Raw genomic sequence first — 18,212 nt, forward strand, 5'->3', positions numbered from 1 at the left:
TGGTGAGTAATTTCTTGGGGTGTTTAGGTCATATTATGTGCAACCATTATGTTTTGTGGTTCAGTGAAAGGTGGCACATAGTCATTTGAATATGGGACCTGTTGATCCTCTTGATTGTTCTACATTAGATTTGGAGGACCATTAAACATGGTGCTGACCAAAGGGAGGTTGCGAAGTTCTCCGGGAGTGGTTCCCATAAAATAATTCCTTTGTTGGAAATTCCCAGTACCTTGTACTCCAGTGGCGTGTAATTGTTCTTCGATGCCAATGGACTCAAACCTTGGTGGAAATGGTGCCAGATTCGAATTGGTATATCCGAGAGCAGAGAGATATCGAGACATGAACAAACCATTAACAAAGCTTAACAAATTCGAAGTTGTGTCATTCCAGTAAGTTGGGATTGGTGTTGGGATTACTATATATGAGTTGCGAAGAGTTATTGTGGTTGGGTTGGTTGATGGAGGCACAACTTCTGGTAATGTGTGGGGACAATTGTGTCTTGAATTTTTGTTTTTTTTTTGCGCTATCATGAGGAGTGAATTGAGAATTTGATGGTCTTTTGCCGGTAGAAATATGTGGTAGTTGTTGTTGCGTGGGTGTTGGAAGCATTGGGAGGTCGGTTGTAGGACTTGGTTGTTGGTTATTTGGGATTGTTGGAATCATGGTTGTAGAGGGTGAGGTGTAGTTCTGAGGATTGTTGGTTGGTGGTGGTTGTGAGGTGGGGGTATTGTTGGAGGTGTTGATGGTGATTGGATTTGAGTTTGTTCCTGTTTTGGGTGGTGGTTGTTGTTGGGGTGCTGGGATTTCCGGTAGATTTGTGGGTGGGTTTGTTTTGGTAGTATTCGGGTTTGAGTCAGTTGGGCTTACCTCCTGTATCTTGTCAAGATCCATGTCCACTTGTTTGCTTGGTTCGCCAGCCCATAGGTTATCTCTTTTGCCCGTTGGTTTTGAATAGATATTTTCTCCGGGGAGAGGTGATGTCTCACATGATGTTTGATTGGTGAGACTAGTTGCCACATGTATCTCTTCCAAACCATGCAAATTGACCGGAACAGTGTTGTTTCCCGAGAATGTCATAACGATAATCATGTCGTCTTTTTCCAAGTCACCTATATGTGATGATTTCCTGCTTCCGATCGGTTCGTCATGTCCAATTGCTAGCGGCGGTGGAAGTGCCAGTAGTGTCCCGATTGGGTGAATATATGGTGGAGCATGGCAGACGATTGTTGTCCAGTCTTGAGACAAGTGGTGCAGAATGGATGCGGCAACCTCTCCGGTTTGAATTTGACGTATACATATTCACATTTAAGTGTTGATGCTTCAATAGCCGATATGATTGGATTCTCGACGTTGACGTCGATTCTTGCTCGATACATTTCCTGAGCCTTGGAAAGTCGTCTGGTGGGTCCACTTTCAAGAACTCACCGGCACTGGAGGATAGTTCTTTTATGGCTTCTTGGCTACAATGATCAAAGTTGTCCTTCAAATCTGAACCATAAAGGAACACTGCTCAACTAAACTTTGTTTGGATCCATTCCTGCGTCAAATTCCTTCATGATGAAGAGATGACCAAGAACATGGAGAGGCTGATCAATAAGAAATCTCATTCTTTCAGTGAAGCTGTTAAAGTTTAACATAAACAAATTTATCTTCTAGAACAAGGATGTCCATTCCATTTTGTTTCTTCAGTTGTGTTCGGATTGCAGTCATGGCGTTGTCGACATCAAACGGAATTGTTGTGTTGAGTTTACCGATAATACTGAAATTCCATTTGTTGTGATTTTGGAGTAGAGTCCCATGTTGCATCAACATTTTTCCTTGGTTTATGCTGAGAGTCTTGGAGAAAGATTTAGTAATAAGATTTTCTATTTATGTACCCATCTCTGTTGAGAGATGCTTGTTGTAACTCTATGGCGGTGAGTAAGGAACTAACTATATGTTGATCTTCTGGGATTCTGTAGTATTGGAAGATATAGAATATACTCATGTTGATTTCTTTCCATATGTAGATTATATGATTTTGTATTGTAGGAAAGTGTAATATCTATGAATCAATAAATACGGCTATTGTCTATTAAGAAGATAAGCCTTTCTACCCAATCTACTTGGTATCGGAGCATGTCTCGATCCAATGAACTCATTTCCTTATCTTCTTTTTGTTAGAAAACTTCTCTATGAGGCCAAAGTGTCGGAGTAATCATCGGTTAAAGACGACTTGGATAGACTGTAGAGAAGATGTTGTGTGTGTGTTTTTTTTTCCCCACGTACTGAAGTTTGCTGATTAATATCAACTCATTGCCACATGCTGGTCAGTGCCTCTATATTGTCTCTAGCTGGTCGGTGTCTCTTTGTTGGAAAAGAATAACTGGAGATCGTTTCTTTTTCTCTCTAGCAAACCTTGTTCTTCTTTGTGGGCTTCCTCGCAGCCTGCTTTGACGATCTTCTTGTCAATTTTTTTTCGGTTCATAATGGCCGGTGAGACTGTAGTTAATTCGTCAATGCATCATCGCATTACTAATTCATTGCTTAGTGGCAGTAATTTTCCTGCTTGGTCACGCTCAGTTAATTTATTTCTTGGTGCTCGAGGGAAAACTGGTTGGTTGCAAGGGAAGGTACCAAAACCAACAGATTCTACCAAATTGGCGGTAATGGGAAACCCGGACCGTGTAAGATCTTAACACGGTTATTTAATTCTATGGAGCCCGATGTTTATGAATTATTTATGTTTTATGATACGGTTGATGGGTTATGGACTCCGGTTGAATGAGATGTATGCACATTCGTAACCAAATCCGTGAAGTACGAAATTTATGGGCACGTTACTCATGCTAGTCAAAAAATGACTCGGTGAAGGTTTATTATGGAAATCAAGAAGGGATGGGGCGAAGTTAGCTCATTACAAGTCTCAATTTCTGGCTAGTATTTCTGTATGACTCTGTTATTGCTAAGGAACTCCACAAAGCGGCCTAAGATGAAAGGTATACCAATTTCTTTTGGGCCTTCGAGATGAGTATGAGACCCTTCGCTGTCAGATTTTGGGTACTTTTCCACTACCTTCTCCGAGTGAGGCTTATGCTATGGTAGAAAGTGATGAACGTCGCCGCCATTTAAAAGTCACACCATCTTCAGAGACACCTACTCCCATTGATCAGATGGCATTTGCTGTTAATTCCGGATCTCGATTTCAGGCTTCTTTTGCTGGAACTCGCAAAAAGGAGCCATTCGCTTGTAATCAATCCGCGGGAATACGGGACATACTAAAGACCGTTGTTTTAAATCAGATCCGGAGTTGAGATTTAAGACCGTTCTCGAACTATTCTAAGAACCGTGCTCCTCGATCTTCATCTGCGATGGTCAAGCATCTTTTGAGACTCCATCGGATGCACTGCGGACATTAATCAACCGAAGTTCTAGGATTGATCGACTTTTCACTATAGTTCAGAATTCTCGTGTCCGAATTCAACCGTCCCTACAAACTATATCGCCTCGGGGTACTCCTAACGCTCTTCATGTTAGATTGGATTCGCTAAACCCACATGGGTTCTTGACTCGGGGCTAATGACCATATGGTGGTGAGTCTAATCTTTTTACATCCATCAGTATCTACCGGCCCATCGGTGCATGACGCCTTGCGATGGGTCATCTACCCCTATTCTAAGTAAGGGGAGGTTTGTCTTTCACCATCTATTACGCTTCACCGTCCCTACATGTGCCAAACCTTTCCCTTAATTTGTTATCCGTTAGTCGGCTTAGCCAAAAATCTCAATTGTCTTGTCATTTTTCTCTCTCGACCCGATGTTTTATCCAGACCGAGAGTACGAGGGATCGATTTTTGGCATGGGGTATGAGCATGACGGACTTTACTATTTTGGGAACCTCCACCGTCAACGCCTTACAAGGCTCGTGTTGCCCGGCTTCGGCTCTTATGTTTTCTCTTCTGATCTTTGAACTTATGGCATGCTTTCGCTTAGGACATGTTAACTTCGAAGATCTTTGTTTGTTATTTCCTAATTAATAAAAGCTTGCAAGTCTCATAAGTTTCATTGTCACATTTGCGCTTTGTCTAAGCATACTCATTCTAGTTATATCTCTAGAATGCATCGTACTCCACGCATTTGATCTTGTTCATTCTGATGTTTGGGAACCGTCTCCAATAACATCCTGGTCAGGACACCGGTACTATGTCACTTTTATTGATGATCACACCAGGTGTACTTGGGTTTATCTGCTCAAGCAAAAATCTGAGGTTCTCTCTTCATTTACCAATTTTCTCAGAATGGTTAAGACCCAGTATAATGTTATCGTTAGGGGTATTCGATCTGACAATGCCAAAGAGTATGTTTCAAATGCCTTTGTGTCCCAACTTAATCAACAAGGCATTCTTCAACAACTTTCCAACACCTACACACCTGAACAAAATGGGGTTGCTGAAAGAAAAAACCGGAGTCTTATGGCAATCGTTCGCTGCCTTTTACGAGGAATGAATGTTCCCAAATCTTATTGGCATATGGCTGTTTTGACTGCAAGTTATCTTCTTAACCGTACACCGAGTCGTGTTTTGAATAATAAAACCCCCTTCCGTCTTCTTCATCCGGATAGAGTCTTATTCCCGATAGCTCCCAAGGTGTTTGGATGTACTTGCTATGTCCAAAATCGTAGTCCAAGTCGAACAAAGTTGGATGATAAAGCAATTAGATGTATATTTCTGGGATATGCTGTCTTCTCAAAAGGATATCGTTGTTATGATCCCCACACTCGTAAGTTGTATCATACCATGGATGTGACTTTTTTGGAGGATACACCATTCTTTGTTCAAACTCTATTTTCAAGAACAAGATACCTTTATGGACTCTTCTTTTCCACTTTGGAAATGAAAACTCTATCCCTGTTTATCCTTTTACCTTTTTTATACTAATTCACAGTGTACTTGAGCAGCCTTTTTACAGAAGATGTTCGTCATTCCCATGTTCCACCCCCGCCGGACTCCTCTCTCCCCGGTGCCTCTTCCCCGGTAACTCTAGTCCTATTTCGAGTTTATTACATTATCTGGTCCACATGTTACCCCACCACCACCACCACCACCACCGCTACCACTTCGTAAGTCTTCACGGGATAGGCATCCAACTGACCGTCTCATTGTTACCTGTTGCACTCACCATCCTATTAGCAAGTTTGTTTCTTACCAGGGACTATCTAGCTCTTATCGGGCTTTTTTGGCTGCAACATCTTCGGTTTTAATTCCGAGATCAGTTTCTGAGGCTTTGCGTGATCCCCATTGGGTTACTGCAATGCACTGTGAAATGGAAGCCCTGGAACGGAACCATACATGGGATATGGTTTTCCTGCCACTTGGTGAGAAAACAGTTCAATGCAAATGGGTGTTTTCTATTAAGTATTTGGCAGACGGTACTATGGATCGTTACAAGGCTCGATTGGTTGCCAAGGGGTTTACCCAGGTTCCTGGCAAAGATTTCGGTGATACATTTGCTCCAAAGGGCAAAACTCTTTCAATGCGACGGCTTTTGATCTCATTAGCATCTTCGTGATTCTTGGCCTCTCAGACGTTGGATATCAAGAATGCTTTCCTTCATGGTGATCTAACAGAAACTATTTATATGGATCCTCCACCTGGTTTTCGCAGTGAGGGGGAGTTTGCTGAGAAAGTGTGTTGTCTTCGGAAATCTCTATATGGTTTGAAACAAATACCACGTGCCCGGTTTTTCGCTTCACCCGTGGTCTTTGCCTCTTGGTTTCCTTTTGCTAATCTGATCACACTTGCTTCGCTCGAATGAACAAGTTTGGCCATCGTGTCCTCCTTCTTGTGTATGTTGATGATATTATAGTTACAGGTGATGATATATCTGGTGTTGCTCAGGTAAAATCTGATTTGAGTAAGGCATTTGATGTGAAAGATTTGGGGCTCCTTCGCTACTTCTTAGGTATTGAGGTAGCACGTTCCCGACATGGGATCTCTCTATCTCAGAGGAAGTATATTCTAGACTTGTTGGAGGATACAGGCATGTTAGGATGTAGGCCAGCTTTGTCACCTATGGATCCTAATGCAAAACTCTCTTCTGAGTCTGGAGAATTACTTTCTGATCCATCTCAAGATCGCCGTTTGGTTGGGAGATTGATTTACTTGACTAACACCGTGCCCCGATGTAGCCTTTGGCGGTTAGTATTGTTAGTCAATTTATGCATGCTCCCCGCACATCTCACATGGATGCTTGTTTATCATATCTTGAGGTATCTCAAGTCATGCCTGGACTTGGTTTGTTCTATGCATCGGTGTAGACAATCGATCGCCTTGTTATCTGAATCTGCATTATCTTTGGTTCCAAGACGGATAGAAGGTCAACATCCGGTTTATGTACTTTCTTTGGGTCACACCTGATATCTTGGAAAAGTAAGAAACAAAATGTTACCTCGGATCTTCTCGCGGAGGCTGAATATCGTGGTAATGGCTCGAGGAACCCGTGGAGCTTCTTTGGTTACGTTCTCTATGGTGAGTTAGGATTTCCAAGTAGGGCCTTCTTCGGGTTATTCTCAGCGATAACAACTCGGCTATCATGCTTGCTTCCGATTCGTGACTTCATGAGCGGATCTAAACATATTGAGGTAGATATACATTTCATACGAGAAAAGGTCAAAGCTGCTATTATCATTCCAGTGTTTGTTCGATCTGTAGAACAAACGGCTGATATGTTCACCAACTAAACTACTCAACTAAACTTTGTTTGGATCCATTCCTGCGTCAAATTCCTTCATGATGAAGAGATGACCAAGAACATGGAGAGGCTGATCAATAAGAAATCTCATTCTTTCAGTGAAGTTGTTAAAGTTTAACATAAACAAATTTATCTTCTAGAACAAGGATGTCCATTCCATTTTGTTTCTTCAGTTGTGTTCGGATTGCAGTCATGGCGTTGTCAACATCAAACGGAATTGTTGTGTTGAGTTTACCGATAATACTGAAATTCCATTTGTTGTGATTTTGGAGTAGAGTCCCATGTTGCATCAACATTTTTCCTTGGTTTATGCTGAGAGTCTTGGAGAAAGATTTAGTAATAAGATTTTCTATTTATGTACCCATCTCTGTTGAGAGATGCTTGTTGTAACTCTATGGCGGTGAGTAAGGAACTAACTATATGTTGATCTTCTGGGATTCTGTAGAGGATTAACCGGCCTGCAAGCATAATCAAAAAGAAATCTAAGAAGTGGAAAATATATATTAAAAAATAGTGTCAGCTGAGATGGTTGTAGAGTTAGAAGTGGACAGAATAAGATATGGTCAGAGGAAGGATCTGTTGTATTAGGTGGTTTTTGTTGGCGGTTGAAAAGTTTTCCTAAGCTTTACCCCCGGGGCGGAAAGCTATCTCGAAAAGAGACAAAAACTTGGTCCCCATGAACAAAAAACTCATATAGTAATTAACACTTATCTGCCACTAATAATATATCTTAGACATCCTCAGAGTGGCAACTTAAGATTACAAATATTTTAGCAAACTACTTGATTCAAGTGCATGCAGTAACAATAATATAAATTCAAACTATAACCCACATGTTTCAACATCTACTAATAACAATAATAATATATCTATTTTGCATTATCATATAAGTAACATCGCTCACATGCCTGATTCTATAAATATTAGGTTTGACGTTGCTTTCAATAAGAGATCTCTGTCAGGATCTACTACTGCTATGGCTTGGAATAGGAGCTTTACTTGCTGCTGCAGTGAGGAGATTCACAGTAAGTCAGTAGAAGAGAGTGAACTTCTTGCAGCCGAGGTAACTGTGAAGCTGGTCGCAACACTTAGGAGGAGGAAAATTTCTTTTTGAGGGGGACAACATCAACATTATCAACAGTTTGAGCTCCCATGAGTCTAGTATTGTTTGGTCTTTACAAAGCATTACGAAAGCAATTATCATAATTGCTAATAAATTTAAGTTTTCATGTTTTAGATGGTTAAGAAGATGTTATAATAGTGAGACTCATGATGTAGCTAAATGGGCTTAGCTCTTCTGATATGAGTACTCTACCAAAATGTTGCTCAGACTTTCAGTGTATCCCTTTAATTTTATAATATATAAATGTGTGATTTGTAGTGGAAAAAAAAATGCATACAGTAACGGTGTGCCGATTATAGTGGTGAATGGTGTTCCATCAAGGCCCAAACACTTTCAATGGATATCATCAGTACTCACAGGCCAGTAACCTTGAGAAGTATGGAGTACATAATAGACTATTAAAGCATTAAGTACCCCCTGTACCAGCATCAGTCTATAGCTTATATGGTGAGATGTTCTAGAACAGTTGAACTGCTTGATTGCTTACAATATTATGATCACAGATTACAGATTTGCACTAATATAGACGTATTACACTTGATCACACTCATACTGTTACAGTGTTACTCTTACATATTGGCATATTGCACTGGTATTGTAAGTACAAAACTTAAGATGCCCTTGATCTCATATTCTCAATTCTTGTTTTACAAAATCAAATTCAAGAAGGCAGCAATTATTTAAGTACCAACGGTAGTAGATGACAGAATCACCGTCCACCACCGGCTCCAACACCAACACCTTTACCAGCACCAACTCCTACTCCAACTCCAACACCAACACCTCCACCCCCGCCATGACCACCACCGACCCCACCTCCTAAACTACCTCCACCACCTAAACCAACACCACCTCCTAAGCCACCACCAGCGCCAAATCCACCACCATGACCGGACCCTCCTCCAGCACCACCCCCACCCCCACCGCCTCCACCACCACCTCCTCCAGAAGCACCCCCACCTCCGACACCCCCACCTGCACCGAATCCTCCACCTTGACCCGATCCCCCTCCAATACCGCCGCCGCCACCTCCTCCTCCACCACCACCTCCTCCTCCAAGGCCTCCAGCTCCACTTCCCACACCACCACCAGCTCCAAAGCCTCCACCATGTCCAGAGCCACCTCCAATGCCACCTCCACCGCCACCGCCAGCACCACCTCCTCCTCCTAGACCTCCTCCAGCACCACCACCTACACCACCACCAGCTCCAAAGCCTCCACCATGTCCAGAGCCACCTCCAATGCCACCTCCACCGCCACCGCCAGCACCACCTCCTCCTCCTAGACCTCCTCCAGCACCACCACCTACACCACCTCCAGCTCCAAAACCACCACCACGTCCAGACCCACCTCCAAGACCACCTCCACCGCCTGCACCACCACCTCCTCCAATGCCGCCTCCAGCACCACCACCTACACCACCCCCAGCTCCAAATCCTCCACCTCTTCCTGAACCTCCACCGATACCACCACCTCCTCCACCCCCAAAGCCTCCTCCACCTCCAACACCCCCACCAGGCCCACATCGTCTACCTCCAACACGACACCCATCGTCATCTCGTCCACCACCAAAAAGTTGCTTATCAACTCTATCATCTCCAAGAGTAAGTACACTCAATTGCAAGAAGGCAATGCTCAAAAGAAGCAACAAAGACCAACATTTGTGAGAGACACCCATGACTCAACTCAACTCAACTCACAAATATACACGTTACTGATGCCTCAAATCTTTCTTTCTTGCCTTTCTACTTCTTCTGATCTTCTGCTTTTATAAGCTTAACCCACTTGTTTGCTTGAACCACTACACCATGGTTGACTCCATGCATTAATAAGGTTCATATCCATGATGAACGCGTACGAAACAGTTGGGGAATTGGCGGGAGCATTAAAATGTAAAATTGGTCAAAAGTCAACCATACCGACTCGAACCTTATTAGGCGCGCTTTGGTTCTCATTGGGTAGTTTGAAAATGAATGAGAAATAAAACAAGTAAATCATTTTACAAACATTGTGCAAATTCTATAAACATTCAATTTCTCAAAAACTGTAAAGTAAGCACCTTACAAATTATTGAAGTTTTATTTTTTTGCACACAAGTAAGGAGTAGTATTACGAATAAAAGAATGTGTACAGAGAGATAATAAGATTACATTTCATCTGACTTAACAGAATCTAAAATAGGATCGAAAGGGGCACTCCACTCTTGGGACAAAACCTGGTCGAATGTCACTCCAAACAGCTTGTCTATTATCAAGAGTTGAAGCATGCCTTGCTGCAGCTTTTACCACATAATATATGTCCATTGAACTTTGTTCATCAAAGGAGAACTAGAGTAAAATCCGTATATTTTGAGCGTTAGATTGTTTTTCCCAAAAAAATTAGCGTAAAAAGTAGAAATCTAAAAAACTGGGCTTCTCTTGCATTTCTGTACTCCACAAGAATTGTAACTTTGTTGGCTGCATAAGCATTCGTGCATAACACAAGTTAGTTCGGATTCAAGGCGCCTTTCTGGAAATTTTACTGTATAAATTTAGTGAGAAGCTGCACCAAATTCCCCCAGCATCAAAAAGTCTAGAATTAATTCTTTTTCGAACCACAACAGAAGATTCTTTGAACTAGACATTCAGAATTTCCGATAGGTACATACCTTTGGCCTTGTGCCTCATAGACGAGACTAAATAATTCTACAATAGTATATGCAAATTAGATACAAGTCAAAGGATTGAAGGAAACAGAAATCAATATATAATAGTAAGCCATACACACTAAACTCTAAGATGAGTTGTTTTCTTTCTTAATAGTAGGCCGATATTGTGTATATGACAACAATAGGAACATCCCAAAAACTTGTTATTTATTAGTTACACAAATACTTGTCCTTACATCAAACTGCGTTATGGAAGAGATCGCCAATCTACCAATTGAAACAGATTTTAACGCTACGAAATGAACTAAGGTCATAATATTTTGTCCTTCTTTCTCTGCTCATAATCTATCTTTGAACTCATGAAGACTCTGACGATGAAGGGGTTCTCCCACCTCTTCTCAAGCTATCTATGGCTACTTCTATCATTAGTGGCAAGCAACAAAGCATTGCCGACCTCGGAAGAAGCCCAGACTTACATCGTCCACATGGACCACTCATACAAACCAGCATCCTTCTCAACACATGAATCATGGCATCAATCCACCCTGGCATCACTCTCATCATCTCACGCTACCTACAATGAAGACACATTAATTATATTACTCTACTCCTACATCTATGCGATGCATGGCTTCAGTGCCAGACTAACACCATCTCAGCTATCTGAGTTGGAGAAACTACCAGCTCATATTGCCACATATCGTGAGGCATATGGTAAGCTATTCACCACTCGCACCCCCAAATTCCTTGGCTTGAAACATGGTTCTGGACTATGGCCTGCAGCTTCATATGGAAAAGATGTGATTGTCGGAATACTTGACACTGGCATTTGGCCAGGCCAGAAAGCAATAGTTTCAACGACAGAGGAATGACACACCAGTGCTAGAGAGATGGAAAGGCATCTGTGAAAATGGAACGTCATTCAGCCCTTCCAATTGTAACTTGAAGCTTATAGGGGCTCGGTCCTTCAGCAAAGGACTCCAAGCTTGGGGTATAAACATATCCAAGGATTTTGACTATGACTTGCCAAGAGACTTCAAGGGACATGGAACTCACACATCCTCAACAGCTGTCGGTAACACTGTAATCAGTGCAGGACACTTTGGATATGCCATGGCCTGGGAACATATAGAGGAGTAAGCCCCTGGTGCACCCCTTTGCCATGTACAAAGTCCTTTGGCAATGGACTTTAGAGAGTGCTGCAACTGATGTGCTTGCTGGAATGGACCAAGCAATTGCAGATGGTGTCGATATCATGTCTTTGATGTCATTGCCATTCGTCACTTTCAGCGATTGAGAAAGGTATTGTTGTAGTCTGTGCAGCTGGTAATGATTACTATCCCAATACAACATACAACGGAGCTCCATGGATAATAACAGTGGGGGCAGGCACTGTTGATCGAAGTTTCTTAGAATATTGACTCTTGCCAATGGTCAAACTCTAGAAGGAACATCTTACTTCCCTCGAAGCATTTCTATCACTAATAACACACCTTTGAACTATATATGGAAAAACCAACATAAGCAAGCAAAGCAAACTGTTGAGTTCTCTGCTTTGGATACAACTGAAGTAACTGGTAAGGTGTTTTTGTGCGACACCAATCGTGGTGAAGACATTAGGGGGAAAATGTCAGAGGTTGGAGCTGGCGCACTTGCTGGTATATTTTTAGCTGATAAGCCAACTCTAGCCCTGGACGCAGATGGGTACTCCATGCCTACCTTTATTTTAGAAATGAGAGTTGGTTCTCTAGTAAGGAATTATGCAATGGGTACAAATAATTCAATGGTGAGGGAGATGAAATTTGTGACAACAAAGGTAGGAATTAAACCTGCACCTCAGGTTGCAGATTTTTCTTCACAAGGACCAGACCCGATTAGCCCAGGTGTTCTAAAACCGGACATCCTAGCTCCAGGACAGGACGTGCTAAGCAGCGGTAGTCCCAAATAAACCAGTTATGGATGTGGGAATATATTCTTTGGTGACTGAATATGCACTAAAGTCGGGTACATCAGTGGCGGCACCTCATGTGGCAGGAGTAGCAGCATTGCTGAAGGCCGTTTACCAATATTGGAGTCCAGCAGTGATTCGTTCGGCAATAATGACCACTGCAAGTGTCACTGATAACACACACACAACAATAAAAGATTCGTCAACTGGATTGCCGGCTACACCTCTTGACTTCGGGGCAGGCCATATCAACCCAAATAAAGCTATGGACCCTGGGCTAATATATGATATTTACTTCCTAGATTACGTTGAGTTCTTATGCAGCCTTAATTACACAAATCAGCAGATGAGTACTGTCCTTAGACGAAGCCAATGGAGTTGTTGAGACAACACACCTGATCTAAATTATCCTTCTTTTGTTGTTGTCACTTCAAAAGATACTATTTTTCCAATGGTGAAAAACTTCACCAGGGTTGTGACGAACATTGGAGATGACAATTCTGTCTATCGAGCAGCAGTTTCAGAGTTCCCTAATGGAATGAGAATCCACATAGAGCCTAAGTGCCAAACACTCTTATATTCACCAGCAAAGACCAAAAGCAAAGGTTTGTTGCAAGTGTAGTTGATTGACGAAAAAGAACAAAGCCCAATATATGGCTACCTCAAGTGGGTTGATGACAAACATGTAACACCACCTCCTTTTGATGACAAACATGTAAGCTCTGATAAATTTGCTTTTCTATAAAAGCTAGCTGGATATCCCAATTACAAGCACGAAGAACATGGTAAAAGGAATTTTCACAACTGTTCCAAGCATTACTCGAAGCTAAAAGCACTTGGAATTACATTGAAGAGGAGAAGGATTGGTTGATTATACAAAAGCCTAGCCATATATGATATATTCTCTGGTTTCATTGTCTGCAAGATTAAACCCTTGTTTTTGTTATTATATAAAAAATTTAACGAATTTTTTTGCATCGTTTTTAAAATTTGCCTTCACTGTTCAGATTTGGCTCTCATTGGCACTGTTCTTCTTCTTCTTCTTCTTCTTTTTTGGAGGGTTAAAGCTATTGGGTGCACCACACAGTGTGCCTTTGTTTAGTTGGGGACATATCTTTAGATATCTGTACTGTGTGTTATTTTCTTCTTCGCTAGAAACTTCACCTTTAACCACTTTTATTTGTATGTTATTATCTGACCATATTGAACAGAAGATTATATATACCAAAATAAAAAACGTGTACCTGCATCCTTTGTGTTTCAATAGAGGTAGAAAACTCAATAGTATGCTCCTGCAAAAGCAATCACTCCTTCACCTAAGATATTTAAGGAACCATACACGGCACTGATCAACTGTATCACTATAGTTCTAATTCTAAAGTCCCAGAGCCAAAACCAAATGCCATCTCTCATTTTAAAAATGGGTTTTACAACAATAAAGATACAATAGGAAGTGTTACAACACGTAGAAACACGACATTTCTGTGAGCATGTCTGTAAATTAATTAAAATTATTAGAAATCCCAGTAAAACATAAGCTCCAAATTCCACACAAAACAAAATAATCAGAAATTTATCTTTAAGACTAAGTTTTCCAGCAAGTAACCACTAACCAAACACGTACACCTTATCAGGGTTTAAGTAAAGAAGTGATGTAAATTGTGATAGGTGAAGATTAGTACTTTAGCATCTATATTTTAGGCAGACAACCTTACGAAGATGGGCCCAAAAAGGGCTTTTAAACTCCTGTACAAAATCCAAATCCAGATCTTTCCATTTTCTCTTTTTTCACCACAAAAGTCCAAAAACTGTGAAAAAAACGGAAAGAAGTGTCATTATTACCTTTTTCTCTTTCTGGACACCTGCTGAAACTTCTGGAACATTCCACGCCCTCCACATTAATTCCAGACATACCCTCACTGCTGCTGTTAAAACAAGAAGAGATATAGCAAAAAGATTATATTTTTATTAAGAAAGAGAAGAAAAAGAAGATATGGGTGTTGATTATTACAAAGTATTAGGAGTTGATAAGAGTGCTAAAGATGATGACTTAAAGAAAGCTTATAGAAAACTTGCTATGAAGTGGCACCCTGATAAGAATCCAAATAATAAAAAAGAAGCTGAAGCTAAGTTCAAAGAGATCTCTGAGGCTTATGAGGTATGTTTTTTTCACTCTTTTTACTTCTTTAATTTGTTCAAAATCTTAAATTTGATATTGCTAACTAGTCTAGTCTGTTGTGTGACATTTTATAGGTTTTAAGTGATCCACAGAAGAGAGCTGTTTATGATCAATATGGTGAAGATGGGCTAAAAGGCCAAGTTCCTCCACCAGGTGCAGGTGGACCTGAAGGGGCAACTTATTTCCACACTGGAGATGGACAGACAACTTTCAAATTCAATCCTAGAAGTCCTGATGATATTTTTGCTGAGTTTTCGGATTCTCAGGACCCTTTGGAGGAATGGGAGGTGGTGGAGGAATGAGGGGTGGTAGGTTTGGTGGTATGTTTGGAGAAGATGTATTTGCCTCGTTTGGAGGAGAGGGTGGTTCGATGAGTCAAGGTGTGAGGAAGGCTCCTCCAATTGAAAACAAAGTGCCTTGTACTCTTGAGGAGCTTTACAAAGGGACTACTAAGAAGATGAAGATATCTAGGGAGATTGCTGATGCTAGTGGGTGAGTGCTTCTGCTCTCTTAATCCCAATATCTTTTAATACATAATCATGCTTTATGACATTGTTTTAATAGCCTTTTTCATGAAATTAAGCAATTGAATCTTTTTAGTAGTCATAGTTTCTGCTTATTTAGTTGATAATATATGGTTTTATACGTTTGGAAGATACAGGGATTAAATGGTAATTTGATTGACTGAATTGTGTATTGGCTCATGCTTGCTTGATTGGAATTTCTATATGCAACATCAATGGTCTCAATGATTAACTGGATTGGGTGAAATTCTAGCTCTATGTTGTTTAGACATACTTTACATTGTTTATTTCAGAGTTTAGTTTTGACTGCTTTTCTTGAAAATACCGTAGGATCTGAATCCCTCATTCAGACTATAAGATCGAGCATCTCTGGTGTTGGATCTGAATTGCTATATTTGGTATCAAACTATCAATTTTTTTTTTTTTTTTTGCTCCAATGGCAGTACCCCAAATTGGCACCATTCAGTTGCAATAAATAGAACCTGTTGTGTTTATCCTGATTAGAATTAATATGTTGGTCAGATTTTCTTAAATTGTAAAAATCATTTGTTGGGTATCCAGTTCTAGATGCTAGGTGCTGGATTCTGGGCATGGAAAAGTGTTGCAGGACACTCTTCAGGGTATGACCTCCTGTGGTCTAGCCCGAAAAGTGACTTCTATACATGATGATAGCTGGCATCCCTCGTGTCCCAGGAGTATTAGTCCCTCTACAAGATTTTTGTATACCCTTGAAGATATTTCAGCATGAAACTATTTAGATTATGTTCCATTTATCAGTCCAGTCTTTAGCTTGAGGATCGCATGTAAAAATTGTATCCCTTTTGAGCAGGAGTGGCTATTGAAAAAGTGGTCATCTCAAGTCCAACCAGGCGTGAAGAGTCTAAACCTAAGTTACATTGTCCGTGTGTCCGTATCCAACACGGATACGTAGTGTCTGACACGGCTAAATATCAGAAGTTGAGGTATATCACATACAATGTGTCCGTGTGTGTCCGACATGGACACATGGATACATATTCGGCACGGATTTTTTTAAAATATGGAGTGTCCATGTAACATAGGTCTAAACAATTTTGGCACCGATTGATGACTTATTATTTATTTATTTCCAATTTCTGGTGTTGTATCGTTATTAAGTTAAAGCTGTTGAATAACAGAGTTGGTGACAAGTGAGAGAGCTGGGATTTCTTCAAACTTGTTGTGTCTTTGTTCCATCTCTTCCTTATGTTTCTCCTGCATTTGTTATTTACTACACCCACTTTCTTCACCTTTAACTAAACATAGGCTAGAGTTTAGGTAATCAGAAACACAAACAAACAGTAATGTTGTGTACTTTAGGTGTTGTCACTTATCAGTCTATGACAATCTTACTAATTCGTCCTCCAACTGGATGTTGATCAGAGGTCTTAATGGCCATTACAATTTTGTACATAATAACTTTAATTTGAATTTGTGTTAGCAACTTTGTGATTTTATTAAGAAAGGGAATGGGAGTGAAAGAGCTGCAAAATTATTGAACTATCTATGTCTTCTTAATATAAGATATTGGTGTTCTTGTGTTGCTTTCTGCTTGATCAGTATTTTTTTCATCGCATAATTTCCCTGGGCTCTTTAAAGGAAATAAACCCTTCTATTTTGATTTTAGTATCTTACCTGTATGTGTTTATTTTGTGCAGGAGAACGATGCCAGTTGAGGAAATATTAACTATTGACATCAAGCCTGGTTGGAAGAAAGGTACAAAGATCACCTTCCCTGAGAAAGGGAATGAGAGGCCAAATGTTATCCCAGCGGACCTTGTCTTCATCATTGATGAGAAGCCACATAGCCTGTTTACAAGGGATGGGAATGACCTTATTGTCACGCAGAGGATTTCATTAGTTGAAGCTTTGACAGGATACACTGTGCATCTCACAACACTGGATGGGAGGAACCTGACTATTCCCATAACAAATGTGATCCATCCAACTTATGAGGAAGTTGTACCAAGAGAAGGAATGCCTATTCCAAAAGACCCCTCAAAGAAGGGTAACTTGAGAATCAAGTTTAACATCAAGTTTCCTGCAAGGCTTACAGCAGAACAGAAGGCTGGAATGAAGAGACTGTTGCCTCCAGCTTGATTATCGTCACCAGTAATCAAACTATGACAAGAGAACTACTGTGAATATTCTGAGTTTGGCTATAATTTTCTGTTAATGTGTTGCTTGTTTCATTACATTTGTAATTTTATTAGTTAATAAGCAGAAAAATGATTGCTCGAGAACATGTATTGCGTGGTTGCTATTGAGGATCCCATTTTCGCCTCTTGAGTGCACAGAGGATAATAGAAACCTATTAGAAACATAGAGAACAATTTTCTTTTCAGAGTATTCTTTCTGGTGAACCCGGCTTTGTGCTGTCCCCTTGTCTGCGGTGCCTACTGAAGTACTGATACATTGCTAAGTACACCAACCTCCTGCTATGCCTACTGGTAGTCACTTGACCTGTTCTTCAGAATAGCTGCAAATTGTAGATGGCCTTGTCAATACAGAATTATACTAGTTGGGACGAATTCTGCTTCTGTGACCTCATTTTAATGATGCAGCTTGGGGTCTGGAACATGTTTGATAGTGATCCGCCCAAAGGTTCCTACAAGCACGAACTCCACCTGCTTGCCCATTGCCCATGGGAACCTTAAAATTCGTGTATGCTTTTTTTGTCCCGTTTTTATCCTTTAATCAATTCCAAACAACCGATAAAACATTTAATTGCTATGGATAAATATGTAATTCCATGTTTCCATCCTTTTAATTTTCTCGCACAAATTGCCTCAAACCACTCAGTTTTCTCGTAAGTCATGATCTACTATGTTTCTCTCTCTTTTTCCAGGGTTCTATGTGATGTTAACTGAAAAGAGAAAACTATGAAAAAAAGAAAGACAAAAGAGAACACAGAAGACGTAAACAAAAAAATAAGTCCTACTTCCCATCTATATATTGCGGATGGACTTGAAGGTAGGACAAAGTTAGCCGCAAGAAAACACTCACCACCAAATCTTGTTCGCCAAGTCACTACATACGTACTGG

The 18,212-nt window shown here is 40.7% G+C and overlaps 2 protein-coding genes and 1 pseudogene across 2 annotated transcripts; 2 read left to right on the forward strand and 1 right to left on the reverse strand.

Annotated features, from left to right (window-relative positions):
• Positions 1-8,161: 8,161 nt before the first annotated feature.
• On the reverse strand, positions 8,162-9,636 carry LOC147476604 (uncharacterized). Its single transcript, XM_086583698.1, has one exon. It carries the CDS (start codon positions 9,527-9,529, stop codon positions 8,561-8,563), a length of 969 nt encoding a protein of 322 aa, XP_086439824.1. The 5' UTR covers positions 9,530-9,636; the 3' UTR covers positions 8,162-8,560.
• A 1,040-nt stretch (positions 9,637-10,676) lies between these two features.
• LOC147476605 (subtilisin-like protease SBT1.6 pseudogene) lies at positions 10,677-13,474 on the forward strand (annotated as a pseudogene).
• Positions 13,475-14,306: 832 nt separating this feature from the next.
• On the forward strand, positions 14,307-17,490 carry LOC147476606 (uncharacterized). The gene is given in 4 exon segments (XM_086582971.1): positions 14,307-14,604; positions 14,700-14,885; positions 14,888-15,117; positions 16,826-17,490. Coding segments are annotated over 4 exon segments (1,023 nt in total). The 5' UTR covers positions 14,307-14,439; the 3' UTR covers positions 17,268-17,490.
• Positions 17,491-18,212: the final 722 nt, after the last annotated feature.

The sequence above is a fragment of the Coptis chinensis genome, chromosome 9 (assembly GCF_015680905.1).
Source record: "Coptis chinensis isolate HL-2020 chromosome 9, ASM1568090v1, whole genome shotgun sequence".
NCBI classification, from domain to species: domain Eukaryota; kingdom Viridiplantae; phylum Streptophyta; class Magnoliopsida; order Ranunculales; family Ranunculaceae; genus Coptis; species Coptis chinensis.